General features: G+C 43.5%; 1 protein-coding gene across 1 annotated transcript in view; it reads left to right on the top strand.

Annotated features, from left to right (window-relative positions):
• The window catches only part of PRR15L (proline rich 15 like), a 55,357-nt gene extending 46,714 nt beyond the window's left edge, over positions 1-8,643 (top strand). The window contains 3 exon segments of the mRNA XM_085609441.1: positions 5,929-6,084; positions 6,087-6,188; positions 6,191-8,643. Coding sequence (XP_085465567.1) covers positions 5,979-6,084; positions 6,087-6,188; positions 6,191-6,294 — 312 coding nt within the window. The 5' untranslated portion in view covers positions 5,929-5,978 and the 3' untranslated portion in view covers positions 6,295-8,643.
• The last annotated feature ends 10,521 nt before the right edge of the window (positions 8,644-19,164 follow it).

The raw sequence follows: 19,164 nt of genomic DNA, 5'->3' as shown, positions 1-19,164 counted from the left end.
TACTTGTAACATGCATATAGAACCGTTGGGGTCCAAGATAGGGGACATAACTGATCAGGAAAATCCACATTTCCACAAGCTGACTGAGTATGGTAGTCTGGACCTCCTGCTTAAAGCCTGAAATGCGTAGCCAGCATGTCGTCTCAGGAGCACACTGGTATTGATTGATCTAGAGGCAGTGTCTGCTGCGTCAAGTGCACATTTAATTGACGCATTTGAAATTAGCTTACCCTCTTGCATAAGGTCATTTGCCTGGGTTTTATACTGGTCAGGCAGATGCTGCAATAGGTTTTCCAGCTGGTCATAATGTGCCCTGTCATATCGTGCCAGCAGTGCTTGTGTGTTGGCAATGCGCCAGTGATTGGCTGTATGTGCCGCTACCCTTTTGCCAGAAGCTTCCAGCAATTTGGATTGTTTATCAGGGGGTGGTGCATCCCCGGAGGTCTGGGAGTTGGTGCGCTTTCTAGCATTGGAAACGACGAGAGAATCCAAAGGCAACTGTCCTTTGATGTAAGTAGGATCTTCAGGGGCAGGCCTATATTTCTTATCTATTCTAGGGTTAAGGATCCTGGCACGTACGGGATCTTTAAATACTTCAGGGTCATACTTAATGACTCCTTTGATCATTGGTAATATTTGCACTGACTTTTGGGATTGTTCAAATGTATCTAATAGGAAGTCTTCCTCTGGTGCGTCTGAGTGCATTGTGACACCATGATAAACTGCAGCCCTATTTAATAATTGTCCAAACCCAAGGTGATCATCTGGGGGAGATGGTTTTGAGGGATATGGCTGTGGGTCTGGGAGGTCTGGTAGATCTGTTGGGATAGGGTATGCCCAATCATCTTGTGGTGAGGTATCTGGATCCGTGAACGGGTCATTCGGATCATTCCCCCCCCCCCCAGGTCATCATCATCATCATCTGGAGGTGGTGTATGTGGTGGAGAAGTTAGAGGTAAGGGTGATTTAGGCAGAGGAGGTGGGTTAGAAGGATGTTTTCGGTCTCGACTGGGGCCAACAGGCGAAGTCTTGACCACTGCCTTCGGTTTTGGAGGGGTTGGGGTAGGGGCAGTAGTACTCACTCGTTGCCCAGGAGTGATGGGGTCGTCTGAGTCTTCTGCCTCTGACACGATTTCGAGAGCTTCGGAATCTTCTTCCGGGACATCGGGGCCTTCATCAAAGATGTCCTCTGGTTCCGGAGCTGGTCTCTGCGCCATGATGTTTCGTCGAGCCCTTCGATCCCGAATAGTCTTCTTTGATCGAAAGGTTGCGCAGGCTGGACAGCTGGACTCGTCGTGTTCAGGTGATAGGCACAGATTGCAGACCTTGTGATGGTCACTGTGCGGGAACTTTGCTCCACACTGGTGGCATTTCTTAAATGGCGTCCTTTCCATGAGCCGTAGGCCTTACGGCGTGGATAGGCCCAGCGGCCCGCGTCGACGACCGGAATGGAGCTGATGAAGTCGGGTCTAAGATGAAAGTGAATCCGATGATTTTTGGACGTTTTGCGCTTCGAAAAAGTTTGAAATTGAGATTTCGACCCGGAGCGGAAAAGTCTCATCCAAACCCAATGGTGGAAAAAAACAATCTAAGGATGGAGTTGATGCCCATGTGCACTATCGTCCAAGGGAGGAGTCACCTATCTCGTGACTACAAAGACTTCTTCCAAGACAACAAGGTGCAAGCATCCGAGCCCAACACCAGATGGCGATCTACTATGCTAGTGTGTGATCTGCAGCTCATATGCCTCAAACATGCATTATTTTAGGGAAGCATTTACCATCTCAAGCCAGAGAGGAGAGTATGCCTCTACATGCTGCCATGATGGTGCCCGGGGAGTTTTAAGCAAGCGCCTAATGCCGATGGAAGCGTGCTGGGATACCACCGACCTCCGTTTCAACAAGCCATCAACACCCCCCTTTCTCGGTCCTCACCTTGATTGTGCCGGCTGACTCCACAGGGGTGATTCCGCTGCCCTGTACTATCTTGCTCTGCGTACAAGGTACGGTTGCGGCTGGAGAGGGAGGGGCAAACGAGCGCGACCTGCAGCTGCTCCCTGAGGTACGCAACGGACACACTTCAAAGGCGGTGAGTGGGGGAGAGGTAAACTGCCACATGCGACCCCAATGTGGTTTCAGAGGTCCTGCTGGCGCCTAAACGAATCCCCTATAAAACTCAGCAAATACTGTTAATTCGAAAATCGACGAGCCTGACCCCAAAAAGGCGCCCTCCAAGGTAGCCCTACCGGAAAGGGAAGATGTCCCATTAGACAAGGGGATCCCGATGTTCTACTAGGAAAATTGGCTCAGCTGAGTATTCAAACATACGAACTAGAGACAATCCCAGCTACAGAGTAATGGTGATCAATAGAATGACTTGCCGGACCATAAGATGGCAGCCAAGCTACACACCCTTGCCTATCCTGCCACTCTTGCCACCTTCACTCGACCGTCACTGGACTTAGGACCTTCGGTCTCTTCCTGATCCTCACTCCTATCCAGGGGGAGTCCGAACCGCATGACCAACTCCCGGTGGAGCAGCTCCGACAGCTATAGGGGAGACTGGCTCTGGCACACCGCTACGGCCGTCACCTACCCACCCGGACTTCGGACATATGTCTTGTCTCATTCCTCGCCGCTGTCTCCTTCCCAACCCTCCCTAGCCTTTTGGATCCTGTTTTTCATGTTTGCTAATAATTCCTGTATTGAATGTGTAATCACTCTGTAATTAATGTGAATGTTTTTGCAAATTTTAACTCGCTGTTCCCTTATGTAAAGCGCTCTGATACCTCCGGGTCTAGCCAGCGTTATTTAAAACTCAAGTAAATAAAAATAAAAAAATGCTGCTCTAGAAGAGAGGGTTGAAAAGGGTCAGAGCAGAAGGCAAAAGGTTCGGCGTACTCTAAGGCCAGTACAAACAAAGATAAAATCTATGTAAACAATATACAATAAAATCATCATCTTAACTAGTTGTATTCATGTGCACTATAACTTGACTCTTCGTTTAAAAGACTTTAAATTCCTAACCCAAGAACACCATTAGATAACTTGACATCGACTAAACCTAGTTTTAGAAAAAAACTCTCCTCATTTTCATTTTCCAATCGCAGAAGAATTTTACAATGTATTTAGAAACATTTAGATGTAAAGAAAGGACACAAAAGCATGCATTCATGTACAAGTGCTTTTAAGTTATTAATTCAAAATTAGAGAATACATTTCTGCTCTAGGAAAGTGCATTACTTTTCAAAAATAAATATAAGTTGTACTAAAAATATACAATTAAAAACACTATCTTCATAGATATAGATATGGAAGAACACCTTCACCCTCGTAAAACTAGTACAGGATGTACTACACACATTTGAAAGAAAGTAACTGACATGTTTCATTTGGTATGTTGTCAAGAAAGTGGCCTTCTTGAGACCATGAAAGGCAGTGTTGCTCAGTATATATTTAAAGGATTGAAACAAATAACTTTAACGACAGTCAGTCATCGCAAACAGGTGTATTGGTGATAATGCCTCCATGTCAAAATAAATACCTATTATGCATTTATTTTTTTCTAGATTGTTTTCAGTAGCTGGGAAATCTCCTAAGCAACAAGGAAGTGACATCAGGCTATATATAACACGTGTTTTCACTGCAGCCTTTTCAATGGAGTTGCCAAAGCCACATCGAAGGGATTATCATAAACCTTGAAGCTTACTTGTACTCTGTCTGTCTTACAACAAACTGACTTATATCATGATTTTCAATATAGTAACCGAAACATGTCAATTTGGTTTTTCCCTATAAAGGTGTTGGGAAGCACACTGTATGGTTTTCCTCAGCCAAATGGATGTGCTAGGAAAGTGGTTTCAATTGTCTGCATTTAGTAATTTAGGTCCATATGTACTAACATTAGTGTTTGAGATTACAAAATAGCGAATTTTTGTGAATCACTATTTGGTAATCGCAATCACTAATGTGCTATGGTGTGTTTAACACTATTTGCGATTCCCAGTGGGTCGCGAATAGACCTACCTCATGAATATTAATGAGGTAGGTTGCAGTTTGCGACCCATTGGGAATCGCAAAAATCAGAGGAATGGTGGCCTGCTGGGGTAAGCAGACCCTGTCTGTGACTGCTTTGAAATGAAGTTTTTTTTTTTTTTAACCAACCCATTTTCCTTAAAGGAAAACAGACGCGCTGGTAAAATAAAAATGTTTTGCAACCGCAATTTAGTCGCAAACTATTTGTACATATCAATGTGAATCGGTATTAGGAAGGGACGCCCTAAACATGCCCCTTCCAAATTCCGAATCACAATCCCTGTTACCGAATCGCATTTTGGGCATGGTACATACAAAAATGCCTTTTGCATTCGCCAATGGCCCGATTTTGCGAATCAGCCCATTTGCGACCACAAAAAGGCTTTGTACATGTGGCCATAGCACATTAATAAGAAATTGCTTAAGTAGGCGGCTTACTCCCACAGTTTCAACAGTTTGAAATTTTGTAAATGTGCGCTACTGCTGGCAAAATAGGAATCCAGTCAGGATTCAAACTTGGGATCTGCAGGTCAAACAAGATGTCGGAGGAGCGCACTGAAAGCACGGAGCCAGCTTGGCGACTTGTATACTAGTTACTACTGAGGGAAGATGTCCCTCTATCTATGCAATGCGTCTGCACATTTAATCTCTAGGTTACAGAATTTTAACATGTGAAAACCATGAAGATAAACATTTTCCTAAACATGTTATCTCTATGAATATTGCACCTTGTAGCCCCTTTTAAGTAAGAACAAATCCCAAGTGCAAAACAAAAGATGACTTAACACATTCATGGAATTACTAATGACTTGGCAGAGGCATATCCATTCTCATATACAAAGACTGGGTGTAGAGAATTCATGTAAATTGAGTTAGTTTTAAAAATAATTCAAAGAAGTTCTTATTGATATTTGAAGCTGACATAGCATTTTCCTTCCTTCTTCCAAGGTTTCATTTTTTATATTGTGTGTTTTATAAAAGAAAGTTCATTGAAAACACATAAAAATGATTACACAATCCTTTTACATTTTATGTTTTGTTGTACATTTTATCTGCTTCTGGCCAGGCTTTTTTTATTATTCACTTTACGTAAAAACAATTTTCGCAAAGGTAGGGTGACCCTGCTGTAGCAGCAATTAGGTGATTCTGCCACCTGCAAAAGGGTTGGAGTTTTTTTTTAAAGTGTTCTTTTTACTCGCAAAGCCATGTTGTTTTAAACTTAATTCAAGTTGTAAGTAACTTTTTATGATGAATGTTCTTATTATACTTAATTTATCTTTATTCATGTGCATGAATACATTTTGTTGTCTGTGTATCTTAATTATTTATCTTGTCTACTTTTATGATCTTCCATTGTGTGATTGAATAAAGTTTTCTTTGACTTTGATTACAAAATCCACAGAGTCTCAATTTTTCTGAGAAGGGACATGGTTTGCCCAAGAGAGGCAGTCTGTATTGACCACTACATTTACTAGGAAGGCTGCACTCCCTCTATTGAGGTATTGGTGGACTGCATTTGTATGGTATAAATGGTACCCTTGGTGGCAAATGAGCATATAGTTCCAGTAAAAGGAGAGGTTTACTTAAGGAAAGTAATAGGTTTAGTTTGAAAATGTAATATATAAATAAAACACTGAGGTGTAGGAGTTTATAAGAAACATCAAACTTTAAAACAATCTACCACACACAGAAGGCAGAGAGATTGTGGAAAGCCAGAGTTTAATCAGTGACTAAGTAGGGTTGTGATGTCCAGCAAACAGTGTGGAAAACAGTCGTAGAGTTGCCTGTCTCTGGAAGCCAGGTTTCTGCGCTGCTTTCAACTGCTTCTTTAGTTAATCTATTTGGTAGTGTGACCATCAAAAGGCTTACATATTTTCTCTTTCCTTCCATACAGCGGCTGGGCGTTTCTCCTTTACCCCCTACCCTTGCTTGTCTGAAATTGTCATGGCCGACAACTCCTACAGCTGGTGGAAGTGGACCTTCCTGCGCAAGAAGAAGTCCACACCCAAAGTGCTATACGAAATCCCAGCCGACTACTCAAGCAATGACAAGCAGAGACGGCACAAACTGCAGTGGCTATGCGGCCAGAAGCTCGTACCGATAGCCAGTTCAACGCTAGTCTGGAAAAAAATGTGGACAATAACACCAAAGGGAAGCTTTCAAGGTGTCAAACTCAGGACGTTTCAAGGAGAAAAAGAAGGTCCGGGCCACACTGGCCGAGAACCCAACACATGACCGATGGAGAGCAGAATGGCATTGACTGCGAATCCTGGCTCCTAGTGGCGCCTGTCCGACAAGTAATGCCCAAACCAAGCCAAGGAAAGCCTGGGCAATGTTTCTGCAGACTATAACCTGGCCATTACTTGAGGGTGGGATTGGGGAAGAACAGCAAAAAAGAGCTTTATTTTGTAGAGTGAATTGTATTTAAGTGATCTTAGAACACGGGTGGATTAGCGGGAGGCCGACAGATCACATCTTGGATTTTATGGGTCAGACAAGACGCCTACTGTATTTACTTTTCAATGCTGCTTAATCATGACATGCATCAGGGGGCAGAGAGGACACATTTTGCCTGATGAAATTATATGAAAGGTGGGGCTGCTTAGGATAGAACTTTATTTAAGAAGTTTTATATAGCGCTTGCCTGACCCGAGGGTATCGGAGCGCTTTACAACAGGTAAATTGCAGAGAATCACAACAATTAGCAGTGCAGGTTGGTGGTGGGGACAGGGGTCGAAGCAGTGCGTTGCGTCTGCTATCTCGCTCCGACTGCTCCTATCGGTTCCCTAGGGAGCGGTCTAGGGGTTTAGAGTTGGCTTTTGAATTTTACAAAAGAGGGAATAGTTCTGATGTGGGGGGGATTAGAGTTCCAGATTTTGGGTGCGCTCCCGGCGAAGGATCGTGTCGCAGTTTTTTGTTTTCGAGTTTTTAGCGGGATGAGTAGGAGGGAGTTTGAGCTTCTGAGGTTCCTGGCCTGACAGGCTTTTTTGAGTTTGGCCGCCAAATACTCGAGTTTGCCGGTGTGCAAGGCTTTGTGTGTAAGGCAGGCTGTTCTGAAGCTAACCCACATTTCGACTGGGACTACTTAAGTTCTCTGAGTGCAGGAGAAATATGATCGAAATTCTTGATTGCGGTGACCATTCTGGCTGCCGCATTGAGAGTTGTTTTGAGGGGAGCCAGATGTGATTTTGCTATTCCTGAGAGGACAGAGTTCCCATAGTCCAGTCTTGACAACACCAATGTTTGGGTGGCCTGTTTGAGATCACTGGGCTGAATGAAAGGTTTTATTATGTTCAGTAGCTTTAGCTTAATAAAAGCGCTCTTAGCTGAGTTTTTGATGTGTGTGGGAATGTCCAGTTTCGGGTCAAGCATGATGCGTAGAGATTTGACCGATTCGGCCAGGGTGAGGTTCCCGTTGAGCACATACACGGCTTTTAGCCATTCCGCAATTTGGGGGTTCTCCTCTTTGTTCGACACTGTGGAAGAGAAGGGATAGCTCTAAACATAGTGACATCTGATAAAGACCACGAATGCCACCAAATTTACCCATCTCTCTGCACACCACAATACCATAGGATCGTCCAGCTGTTAGTTCGGTCAATAGTGAATGCACTGTTGCAGGAGTAGAGAAGAGAAGTTAGATGAAGGATAATCCCCAATTTGTCATAGGACAGAAAATCCAGACCTCTAGTGAGGGCAAGAATCCAACATTCTCCAGTCATGAAAGGACACTGGCGGGAGACATTGACTATCAGGTGGTCCACATGGAAATCTCAGGGTGAGGGAAACTGAGGTAGATCCAGGCCAGGTCTGAGACAACACACTATATTGCCACTGCTCACCCCTCCACACCTTCTTATCTGGAAAAGTCAGGCCCTATCCTTATGTCTGACTCAAGGGATCCTCTTGTATAATAATGCCCCATCTTAGATAAAAAGGTGATTCAGAGCCATCCAGATGGAATGGCAACAAGTGTGGAAGACAAACACCCGCCGATTAAGACAGCATAAATCTGTGTAATTCGCCAGTGGTTTATGGAGACACCAGAATAGGAGCGGGACGTCCACGCTCATTAACTCACCAGTTTCACCATAGACCTCTGCACACCATTATGTTTTCACTCCTCCTTTCCCAGTGTGGGGAACTAAGACGCTATAAGGTGCGTTGGATATTAGGGCTTTAATTGGAACCTCATTACAGAGATTCCCCTCTTCTCCTCCCCCACCCACACAAATTCTCATTCTAGTGCATCCGGTTTCTCCAGGGCTTAATACCGGACAAAATAATTGTGCTGCTTGAATGTTCTGCGTCTACACTAAAATTTGGGTGCAATATTCGGTCCAAAGGGAGTGGACCACCTCTTCTACAGCATATGTGCAACACGCAACAACCTTCTGGGAGTAGATGAAGACAGAGGGGTGACTTGTTGATGAAATGCCTTCGCACACAGAGGGGTCCACTCCTCCCTCAGATTTTCACAGGTATCCTTTCTAATTTCCTGGAAAGAAGATCTATTTTTTAGCAAGTTTGTTAATGTTCTCATTGTAAATAAACAAAATCAAAAATGTTGGACTTCCATTTGTCACTGGCCATAAAAAGTTAATTTGTTGAGCCTGTTATTGGTATAGTTATTGACGTCTATATTTTGACTTCAGTACTGACAACATATCTGGCATGGTTATTGCGGTTGTTGTCACCATTAATGTTGGCTTTACAGACACCATTAAGATCATTATTGACATCATTACTCCAACCTTAAGTTGATTTCAGTGTTTTTACTGGCATGATTTTCTGCATTATTACTGGTGTGATTGTTGTTTCAACATTTAAGTTCTCATTGTTGGTGTCAATGTCTGCATTGTTATTGGAGTCATCATTAATGTGATTATTGGTTTCATTATTGACACAAAAGTTAGGATCTATGTTTGCACCGTCACTGGAGCTACTATCAGAGTAGCTGATGCGTCTATTACTGATCCCACAGTTGGTGTTGTGTGTGTCCTTGTTATATTCAGCAGTTTACCTTCTCTGAGATTAGCACCTAGACACCTCCGGGTATGAGTGCGCTCTATAAATCCTATCTTTATTTCATTTCAGTATTCATTACATACATTGTTCAAGTCATTATCAATGCCATTTTTGGTCTCCTTATTGGCATTATGAGGTTATTAGCAATATGAGTGACGTCATTTTTGCTACCAGCAGTAATGGCATTTTTATTGGCACCAATAAATGTAGTCAAGATCCAATTACGGTTACTATTGGAGTTGGCATTACTCTCAGCATCCTTAGCACGACCAGTGACATCATGGACTCTGTATCGACGTTACTCATGTAGTTATAAAGGATGGCTTCTGAAAGTTTATTTGTCAGTACTTAATTTGTAAAAAATAATATAAAATAAATAAGTGCCAGGGCCCTCACCAGGAGGCCACTGCAGCGTGCCCCATTCCATTGCTACTGCCAGCGTTGCCAACGACAATACCAACTCAACTACTTACCATCACACTCCAACAAATGTGACAGTTCAGACTATTCCAGGCCCCCACAACTAGAAGACTGGCTTGGGTGGCAGTTATAAGTAGGGCTCACAGTTTTCAGTTTTTACTGATTTTTACAGATAAATGCAGACCGAAACTTATTTATTTTACTGTCTGTATTTATTTTTAAATACAGAGAAATACGGAAAATTGGCCTACTTTGGATATTTTTTTCTACTGTCAATCATGAGGTCAGTAGGTGTACAGATTGAGCAGTAGATGAGATTACAAAAGACAATAGATTCCCTAATTGAGCTCAATTAAGTGCAGATCTACAGTTATTTATGCTGTTCTACAATGCAAGTGTTTTCAGATAACACTTTTGCACTGTATACTGCTGAAACCTTTCGGACATTGAAATACGAGTATACATTTATTAGTTAAAGAAATGTGGAAAAATACCAATCGCAGCTTGATTTATACAGAAAACACAAAATAAAAATGGATAAATACAGAAAAAATTAGCAAAATATAAATATGGATAAATACAGATGGAAATGTCGAAAAAATAAATACCATAACACCGGGAGTCCTAGTTATAAGTCATTGTTAATGTATATTCAATTAATAAACAGTTGTTGTTGTGCTCATTCCTAATTAGGCAGACAGCTTAGGATGTGGCAGACTGTCATGAGAGCCAATGCTGACATTTAACTGCTGGCGCCAAGCACCGGAACCCACCGGCCCAAATTTAGCACTGCCCGAACTACTGTAACTCTTCCTATTTTTAAAGACTATACTACATAGCCGCCTCTTCTGTCTCACTTATAGTCTCTTTGTGGAATAATATATCCCATCCCATAAAATGAATCCTCATTTGCAGGTTCCCGTTATGTTCGACCATTCACAAGTCCATAATGGAGAAGACATGTACACAGAGAAATGAAGGAGTAGTGAAAGTCATCTTCCTATATTACACCCTTGACCTTGGCGATGAGCCTAGAATATTAGACATTTAAAGGGGCCAACTACAAGTAATGCGGAATTCTGGGTGGCGATTCCAGGCAACCGTAATGTCTGATATTGACCAGAACCTGTGCAAACAGTTTCTACAATTACAACCCTCGAAATGGGGAATAACAGAATTTTGCTACAAAGTCACGATTATGGGTGGAGGAGGGGTGGTTTGGTAAATGTATGCAGAGGCTCCTGTGCCGAGCGCAGACATGAGTGGAGGGGACATCTCCATGAAAATTGGAGAGCGTTATACACTACCACTGTGCTTTGGCAGGGGCTCAGGCCTGGGCCAGGGTAAAGTGATTTTACAGTTTAGACTTTCCAGTGTGTAAAATCAGGTCAGGGATAATTGTGCAGAGCAAAATTCCACTCAGGAGTTTTGCCTCATACAACTTGTAATGGGTCAAAGTGTAATTCTGCCGCTCCCCTGGAGTGTTGCTAGTACCCATATACCCTTAACTTGAGCAAAGGTATGCACAACCATCAAATTACAGCTCGGCATGGATAGCACTGTGCTTAACCCATGCTTAAAGTCTTTGCTGCAGAAATGGCAAAAGACTATGTCCCTTTCTATCTCAGCGTGGATTGCACTGTCTAATCCTATGCTTAAAAACTTTGACAGAAAAGGAGACATTTGAGGTGAGCACATTTAGAGTGTCGCTGGTGTTGAGAGTGCTCTATAAAGGAGCTGCTTTCCACCTAAACTTGAGAATTACCCAGAGTTCTCTGCTTCTTTCTTGCATAATTTATGTCACTCTATGCCTGAAAGGGTTTTGTGTATCTATATATATATATATTCACTTAAAAAACCATAGGTTTCACACATGTTATAGTTAGCTGGACATTTCACTCGTGAAAAACCATTGAAATTCCCCCGTTATAGTTAGTGCAGGCAACTATAACTCACGCGACCGCAATCCTCTGCTGATGACGTCAGATATTACTTCACTGTATTTAGACACTTATTTACCCATGTCTTCTTCCATTAATTTTTAGCGATACATATATTACAAATATTTTTTTTTCAGAAAGACACATATGTCATCAGTGATGTAATATCTGACGTCATCAGCAGCTACAAACGGCCTATTGCATGGAACCAGCTTCCACCCACGTGCTCTGAAAAAAAGTATACCATATGGAGAGCTATTGAGGATGCGTAGAAACTGCACGGATGATAAGGTCTACAAGGAGAAGGTGGAAGAGACTGTGAAAAAATTCAAACAAAGAGGATACAGATTGAAGGATATTGAGGAAGGCAGTAAAAGAACTGAAAATCTCACACAACAGGAAACATTAACAAACATCAACAGCAAGAGGAGAAATGAGGAATCAGAACAGAAAATAAGATTCATTATGACGTACAATAAAGAGCATAACCAAATCCAAAGGAAAAATATGAACAAATATTGGAGCATCATAAAGAAAGATCCAGATATTGGCAACACGTTGAGTGAGAACATAGAGATCTCCTTCATAAAGGCACCATCCTTGAAAGATAAACTAACTCGGCGTCATTTCAACAGAATACAAAGAGAAACATGGCTCACAGACCGCCAGAAAGGATTCACTAAGTGTGATAGATGTAAAGCCTGTAAAATAGGGAAACACATCAATTGCCTCATGGATAGTAAACAACAAACGTTCACCATCAAACATAGGATCCCCGTGAAACGAACGATGTGGTCTACATGATCACATGTGACAGTGGTAAAAAATACATCGGAAGCACGATATGTCCCTTGAGGAAAAGAATCCTTGAACATATGAGGGCGATCGTGAACGGAGATACAAACTATGCCATGACTAAACACTTTGAGAAACATGAGGACTACACATGGACAAACATGAAGTACAGTGGGATAGCCCATGTTCCAGTGCATGAGAGAGGTGGATAAAGGACATTAAAATTAAGACAACTGGAATCAAAACTAATAATAAAATTCAAAACCAAACAACCGATGGGCCTTAACGCAGAAGAAAACCTACAAGTCCATTTGTAAGAAATCTGAGGAGTTGTTGAACAATGGACTGTCAGTAATGAATACTCACATTATTGGGGGACACAAAAGCTACTGAGACGGTAAAACAGCATTAAAATTGATGAAGGAGTCACTAAGGCGTCAGAGAGAAGAGGATCTCCTTGGGACTTCAACATAAGATATTGTATGAAGAAAAAGACATAGTATGCAGTATACAAATACTCTGCTATGGCACGAAAACAAAACAGTATTAAGTCACTAAGACCATATGGAAAAGGACATACTAATGTATACCAACAAAAAACCTTGACTCTAATAACATCAATCACCCCCAGTAAAAAGAGAACAATGACACCAGTAAATCTGTGAAATGATAACATTGTAAATATATGTACAATTGTAAATATGTGTTGTAATACTTTAAATCAGGACTACATATCCCAGAATGCCTCATGGTGGGCAGATGGGATCAGTGATATAAAGTAGAAATAATGAACAGACTTCCCTAACCATGAGCAAGCCTTTATGGTGAAACGTGTTGGTGGTGGTGGCGGCAAATAAAAACCTCTGATATAAGGCTAATGGAGTGCGACATCTACTTGTTATTCAAACACACACACATACGCACACACACACACACACACACACACACTCACATATACACTGCAAGGCCCAGCAGCTGGCCCTTACAACACGGTTGGTTACATGTCCTCCATCTAGGGGTAAAAGCTAGGATGACCTGGTATCCCGGTTTTTTCAACAGCTGTCTCAGCAGATTTCGGCATATTTGGCTCATGTCTTTAGTTTTACAGAGGGTCAACTGAAAACAGTTAGAGGTAGTTTATTAGGTATGCCAAAGCAGGACTAGTTAGCAGATGTTATAAGTAAGCACTTTTATTAACTGGTATGATGCTGGTTTTAAAAATGACATTTTATTTATTTGCTTAGTACCTCTTCTGCGTTTCTATGTTGATGAGGGTTCTTCTTCTTTGTTACTCCGTTGATGTAAACTTGTAGTCCTTCCTCTATGTTTGTGAAATGTCCCCGTTTTTGGGTCACTAGTTCTGGTCCCCCTAGTTCAGTGCTTTAAATGGGCTGGTACTCACCGGTACTGAGTACCGGCACTTCTTAGATTTATCACTCTGAGTACCGGCACTTCTCTACTGCCGTGGAGAGTATCGGAACTCATGAAAGGTAGGATCATTGCCTGTGCTGGTGAGCAGGAGTGGAACGTGTCTCTGGCAGCCAAGGCGCCACTTCTGCAGCCCCCGATCGGAGCCCCAGCTGAGCTATTCAGCAGGGCTCATTTGAATAATGTCCGGGTGCTCACCATCACGCTGTGCTTGACCGAGCAGGCTCCGTTCAGGCCCTATGCTGTCAATCACATTCACACTATTGTGTGCATTTCTGCAATCACAGGAATCATGTCAGTCAGTGCCCAGGCAGTGGCAATCAGGCTACGGCCCAGGCCCGGACTGGCGATTCCGGGCACCGGGCAATCCCCCGGTAGGCTGGACGGGTTGGGGGCCGGTTTGGTGACAGGGGGCCGGTTTGGTTGCTGGGGCCGATTTGGTCCCTGAGGCGTGACCGAGCAAACAAGCACAATCTGCATAAAATGCACCTGCTACTGGTGCTGCACGCACCGTCCGGGACAGTGTTCTTGATGTCACCCGATTTTACTTTATTCATTAAATTTCTACCTGTGACCTCTGACCTGGGTTGGGTGGGTGCCGCACCGTGATGCGCGCAGTGACGTCTACTCTGTCAGAGCGCCGCCGTTAAGTCATTCACCCTTAGGGTGGAGTCTGGAGACAGCGCAAGCGCATTGGGGGTCGGCGGGTTGGGGGGAAAAAATAGTGCGCGTTGCAGAGACGACTGAAAGGCAGGCTGGCATGGATGGTGTGGAGCCTGCCCCCGTGTCTGCCGCCCGGCGCCCGCAGCTAAAGGTGAGTGACAGGCCATCCCCTGCGTGAGTTTCATGGCCAGGCTGGGAGGGGGGTGAGGAGCAGCACGATCGGGCCCGGGCCGCAATTAAAAGAAAAAGCCATTAGGCCCCGGCCTACCCATGATAATCGGCAATGAGGCTCCTGCGACAGCACGTGATTATTAATCACCAAAACACAGAGCCTGCCTGGAGTTCGCTGGAACTGGCATCGCAGCCGTGAAAGGGGTTCTTTGTATTAAGCCAGATGACCGTGGGGCGCAGTTGTTAACATACATTACGGATTGTTCTGGAGAACTTGAGCAGGTAGACTCAGACACACAACCAGATAAAGATACAGAGAGAGGAACAATAGAGCAGAGGGACACCAGTAGAGCAGAAAGATACAGGCACACAACTGAACACAGATGCAGAGACAGGAACAGAGGTAAATGAACAGACAGAGACAGGTACACAATCCGACTAAGAGGAAGAGAGGGCGACACTAGAACTTAGAGACAATTATAGATTCACAAACACACAACCAGACAAATAGAAAGACAAAACACTAGAACACAGGGACATGAGCAGAGGGACACAGACACACAACCAGATAAGGATATGGTGAGAGGACCACTAGAACAGAGGGACAAAAACACACAACCAGATAAAGATATAGAGACAGGAACGATAGAGAGGAGAAGAGGGATAACAGTAGAACAGAAAGATTCAGGCACACAACTGAACAAAGTTGCAGAGAGGGGAACAGAGGTAAATGAACAGAGAGACACAAGTACACAACCCGACAAAGAGGATGAGGGGGGGGGAAACTAGAACTTAAGAGACATGAGCAGAAATATGCACAGAACCAGACAAAGAGAGAATCCATAGAAGCCATGGACATGAGGAGAGAGACACAAACACACAACTAGACAAAGATACAACATAGAGAGGAATGCTACAACCCAGAGGCACTAAGTGTAGGGCTGCATGGGTGCTGCTGCAACCCCAAAATAACCACCATGAAGTTTAGAAGTCAATGAGCAATACAACGCCTTAACTTGTGTTTTTATTTTGTCACATTTACTGTGAGTTCATAGACAGAGGTCAAACGCCAGGCCATTCCTTTAGACAAATCGATGCTTATTCTTTTGACCTGGAGATTGGTGTTTTCTTTACTTTAGCCGTCAGCTGTTAGGGAACCAGAAAAAAAGCACTTTTTGTAATTTAGAAGTGTGAAGGAAACAACGATTTTACTAGGATCAAAACAAAGTCACAAGACCTTACATGGTGATGCACAAATATTTGCTGAAAACAGATTTCCACAAATATTATTGTTTGTGCTGTAGGTAGTTTCACAAGTAAAACTGGATACCTGTGCACATGTAATGCCCATATCGATGGAAAAGGTGCTGTCTGTAAATGACTGTGCTACTACACAGTCCTTTAGTAGTATATTTGTGAGTGTGCGCCCTAATACATATCTGGCTACACACCACACCCTCACCCCTCTCCTACTGAAGGGGCGTGGCTCATTTGTAACACTTGCTCTTTGTGTGATGTTTGGATGTTTCACAACTCCTGTGACTTCAGTGCAGTTACCTTGATGGCAGCACCCCCAATATGAAAACTGAACCAGCACCATTGCTAGAACAGAGGGACACCAGCAGGAAAGAAAGGATAAGGCACACAACTAAACAAAGAGAAAGAGAACACTAGAACATAGAGATGCAATCAGAGAGACACAGGTACACAACCAGACACAGGCACAAAGAGAGCATCACTTCAACGCAGGGACACTAGCAGAGAGGTACAGGCACACAACCAGAAGTGAGAATAGCTCAGCAGGTGGGGACACTTCTTGCTTGATCTGGCTGGAGCCCCGTGAGCATCAGCCATGAAGCAAAGGACGTGCATGCTTCAGAATATTGCCTATCAGTACATAAATCAGAATACCCACGCAGTGTATCCTCTTCTTTTTATGTTTGTGTTCTTCTTCTGTTTCTCCAAATTATCCGGAAGCGCTTTGTGTATTCAGTCGCTACTTGTAAAATGATGCCATTGAACACAGTGCCCCATGCCTTCCAGTGGGAGATGCAGGGACATCCACCTTCATGAGCCTCCTTGCAAATAGATGCGTGTGAAATAGCAGCACGTTGGTTGTGCAGTGCAATAAATACTGCCTTACTTCCCCGGTAGATTCCATCATCTCTGGGACTCTCACAGACTTCCTTGCCAGACTAATAGTTATCGCCCAGCTGTGGAACAAACTCATTTAAAAACAGGAACAGCCAATGCCAATTGATTGGGCTTTTGTATAGTGGATAATGTTAGTCAGCATCAATGCTCCACGGAAGGGGTAGCACAAGGGCAGCAATGGGAGGCGTTTGCTTTCACACACTCAGTCTCGTTCTGCTGAGGAACAGGGCTTTAAGTGGGCCGGGTCCTGCAGGTGTAGTTCTAAAAAGCATGCACTGAGATGGGTCCCTATCGGGCTCTCCATTTTTGCCCTCACCCTCAGGGTGAAAAAAACTCTCAACTCTGCAGCAGTGCCAACCGTCGCTGACTTTATTGCAACTTCAAAGAGCCTCGTTATCGTTCTTTCACAGTCTCATCATTTCAGAACTCAAGCATTTTCAATATTATATACTACGAAGCCATAGTTGTCGCTTATTTATCGTGTGCAACTAACATCCATCGACAAAGCCAATAGTGCTGGCTTGTTGTAGGTATAATGTTACTTGCTGTATTAAGTATCTGGATGCAATGACAGATGCATCAAAATACCAGTCGGGCGGACACACTCTGCTAAGCACAGGCTATTAGCTTAGGTATTTTAAGCCACCGCCTCAATGACATCGACCATGCCTCTTTGAGAGCCCTCCCCCACCCCAACCCAGTTTTTTTATCCCACTTAAAGCCCTGCTGAAGAACATTTTAAACCTGTCGCCATGATCATGTTAAACAATCCTGGGCCTCGGCCTCCGACCTAATTTGAGGCCCCGGCATTTGAACCTATACAAATTATAAAGACACAGGCCAAACCGGAATGTCACCCCACACACAAGATTAGAAAAAGAAATAGTTTGACGATTTATTTTATTAATTTTTGTCCACCTAGGGATTTTATTCAGGGGACTCAGAATTATGTAGTTCTAAGCCAGGAGAGAGATTTTCCCGGTTACAGATGACTAGTTCCAGGCAACTGACAACAAAGCTATCTCTTAGGGGTGAAATAATTCCCACAGGCTCGTCCTGGAGAGCTCTTCCTCGGGTTACAGGGTCTTCAGGCAACCCCATAGTCTTCAAGATGAAGCCCAAAACTTTGTCTCTTCTGACCACATTCTGCGAGACCCCTAGAGGCCTGAGGGCTGCCCCAGTCACATGACACAATGATGAGGGCTCAGCGCGGATCTGAGTAGGAGGCTGCAGAACAACTTATTGTTAGGTCAGGCGGATTCAGTTCGGGAACCCCCCAGAAGCTCTACATAGTAAGCGAAGCATTTGGAGCAGGATGCACTGGTACTGTCTTCATAATCGCGGATGTGATCTGTGGACCTCTTTAAGGCATTAGCTACTCAACTTCATTGGAATAAATGCAAGTGTTGAGCCTTCAAAATGTAAGTCATATAACCAGGAAACTCTGCTAGAGAATAACTATAATCACCACAAAAAAATGAGTAAATTAGATGATTTCTAATTGAATACAATGTCCTTCCTATATTTTGTTTTACACTACCTGTACATGTTGTAGTGCTTTCTCCTTTCTGTATATATAATGTGGTAACAAACAACGCACACATTGAGTTAAGGTGTTTCGGCAGGTGTGGCGGAGCTATACTTTCATTTTGGGTCCTATTCTTCAGCCTTAAATCTGCCCTGTGTCTTCACCAAGTCTCTGAGCTCATTCATGGGACTTCTCCACAAGCTGGTGATCTCTGTCCATTCATGCCTGAAAGACTGGATGATTCATAAATGATCATGCAGAATGTCACTTCTCGGGTATGCAAGGTGCTCTGTCATCTTGGATTCTTTGTAAACTTGTCCAAACCCCCTCTCATTCCAAAGTGGGCACACCCATTTATCGGCTCCTTCTCCGGGACAGATCTGTATGCTGTATTTATACCTGATTCTCTGGCTCGCCTTCAACTCAAGCATTATTAAAATAATTTTGAATGTTGCCCTATTGTCACTAACAGTAACAGCAGCCTGGTGGCTCTTGCAACATCAGAGGCTCGCGTCTCGTCGGTGATAGTGAGGCCCGTGCTGTCTCTAGATGCTGCTCTGCACTCTGCCACGGACTCCGAAACTCGTATTTGCATAAGCTGATCTCTCCTTTAAACATAGTAAAATTGGCTTACACCGAATTGGAAAATTAAATTTACTTGTAAGTCCCAAGAAATGTGGTTCTACATGGCCCCAAGGACTGTAAATTAAAGGCTGCCAGTGGGCCTGCAACACTTATTGTGCCACCCACGTAAGTAGCCTATTTAAACATGTGCCAAGGCCAGGGCCTGTCATTGCAGTCTGCCTGTGCAGTTGTAAAACTGCCATTTTGACCTGGCAAAAGGAACCTTTTGCAAGGCCTAAAAATATTCCCTTTTACTACATATGTCACCAGGATGTCACCACTAGCGCAAGCCCTTTCCATAAGGCAGGATGCAGTATGCAGAGTGCAGTGTATTTAAATGGTTTGGCATATACTTTTAAGTTGTATATGTCCCGGAATA

The sequence above is a fragment of the Triturus cristatus genome, chromosome 6 (genome assembly GCF_964204655.1).
Source record: "Triturus cristatus chromosome 6, aTriCri1.1, whole genome shotgun sequence".
Lineage (NCBI taxonomy): Eukaryota > Metazoa > Chordata > Amphibia > Caudata > Salamandridae > Triturus > Triturus cristatus.
Note: the sequence above shows the minus strand (reverse complement) of the source record. Positions and strands in the feature narration are given on the sequence as shown.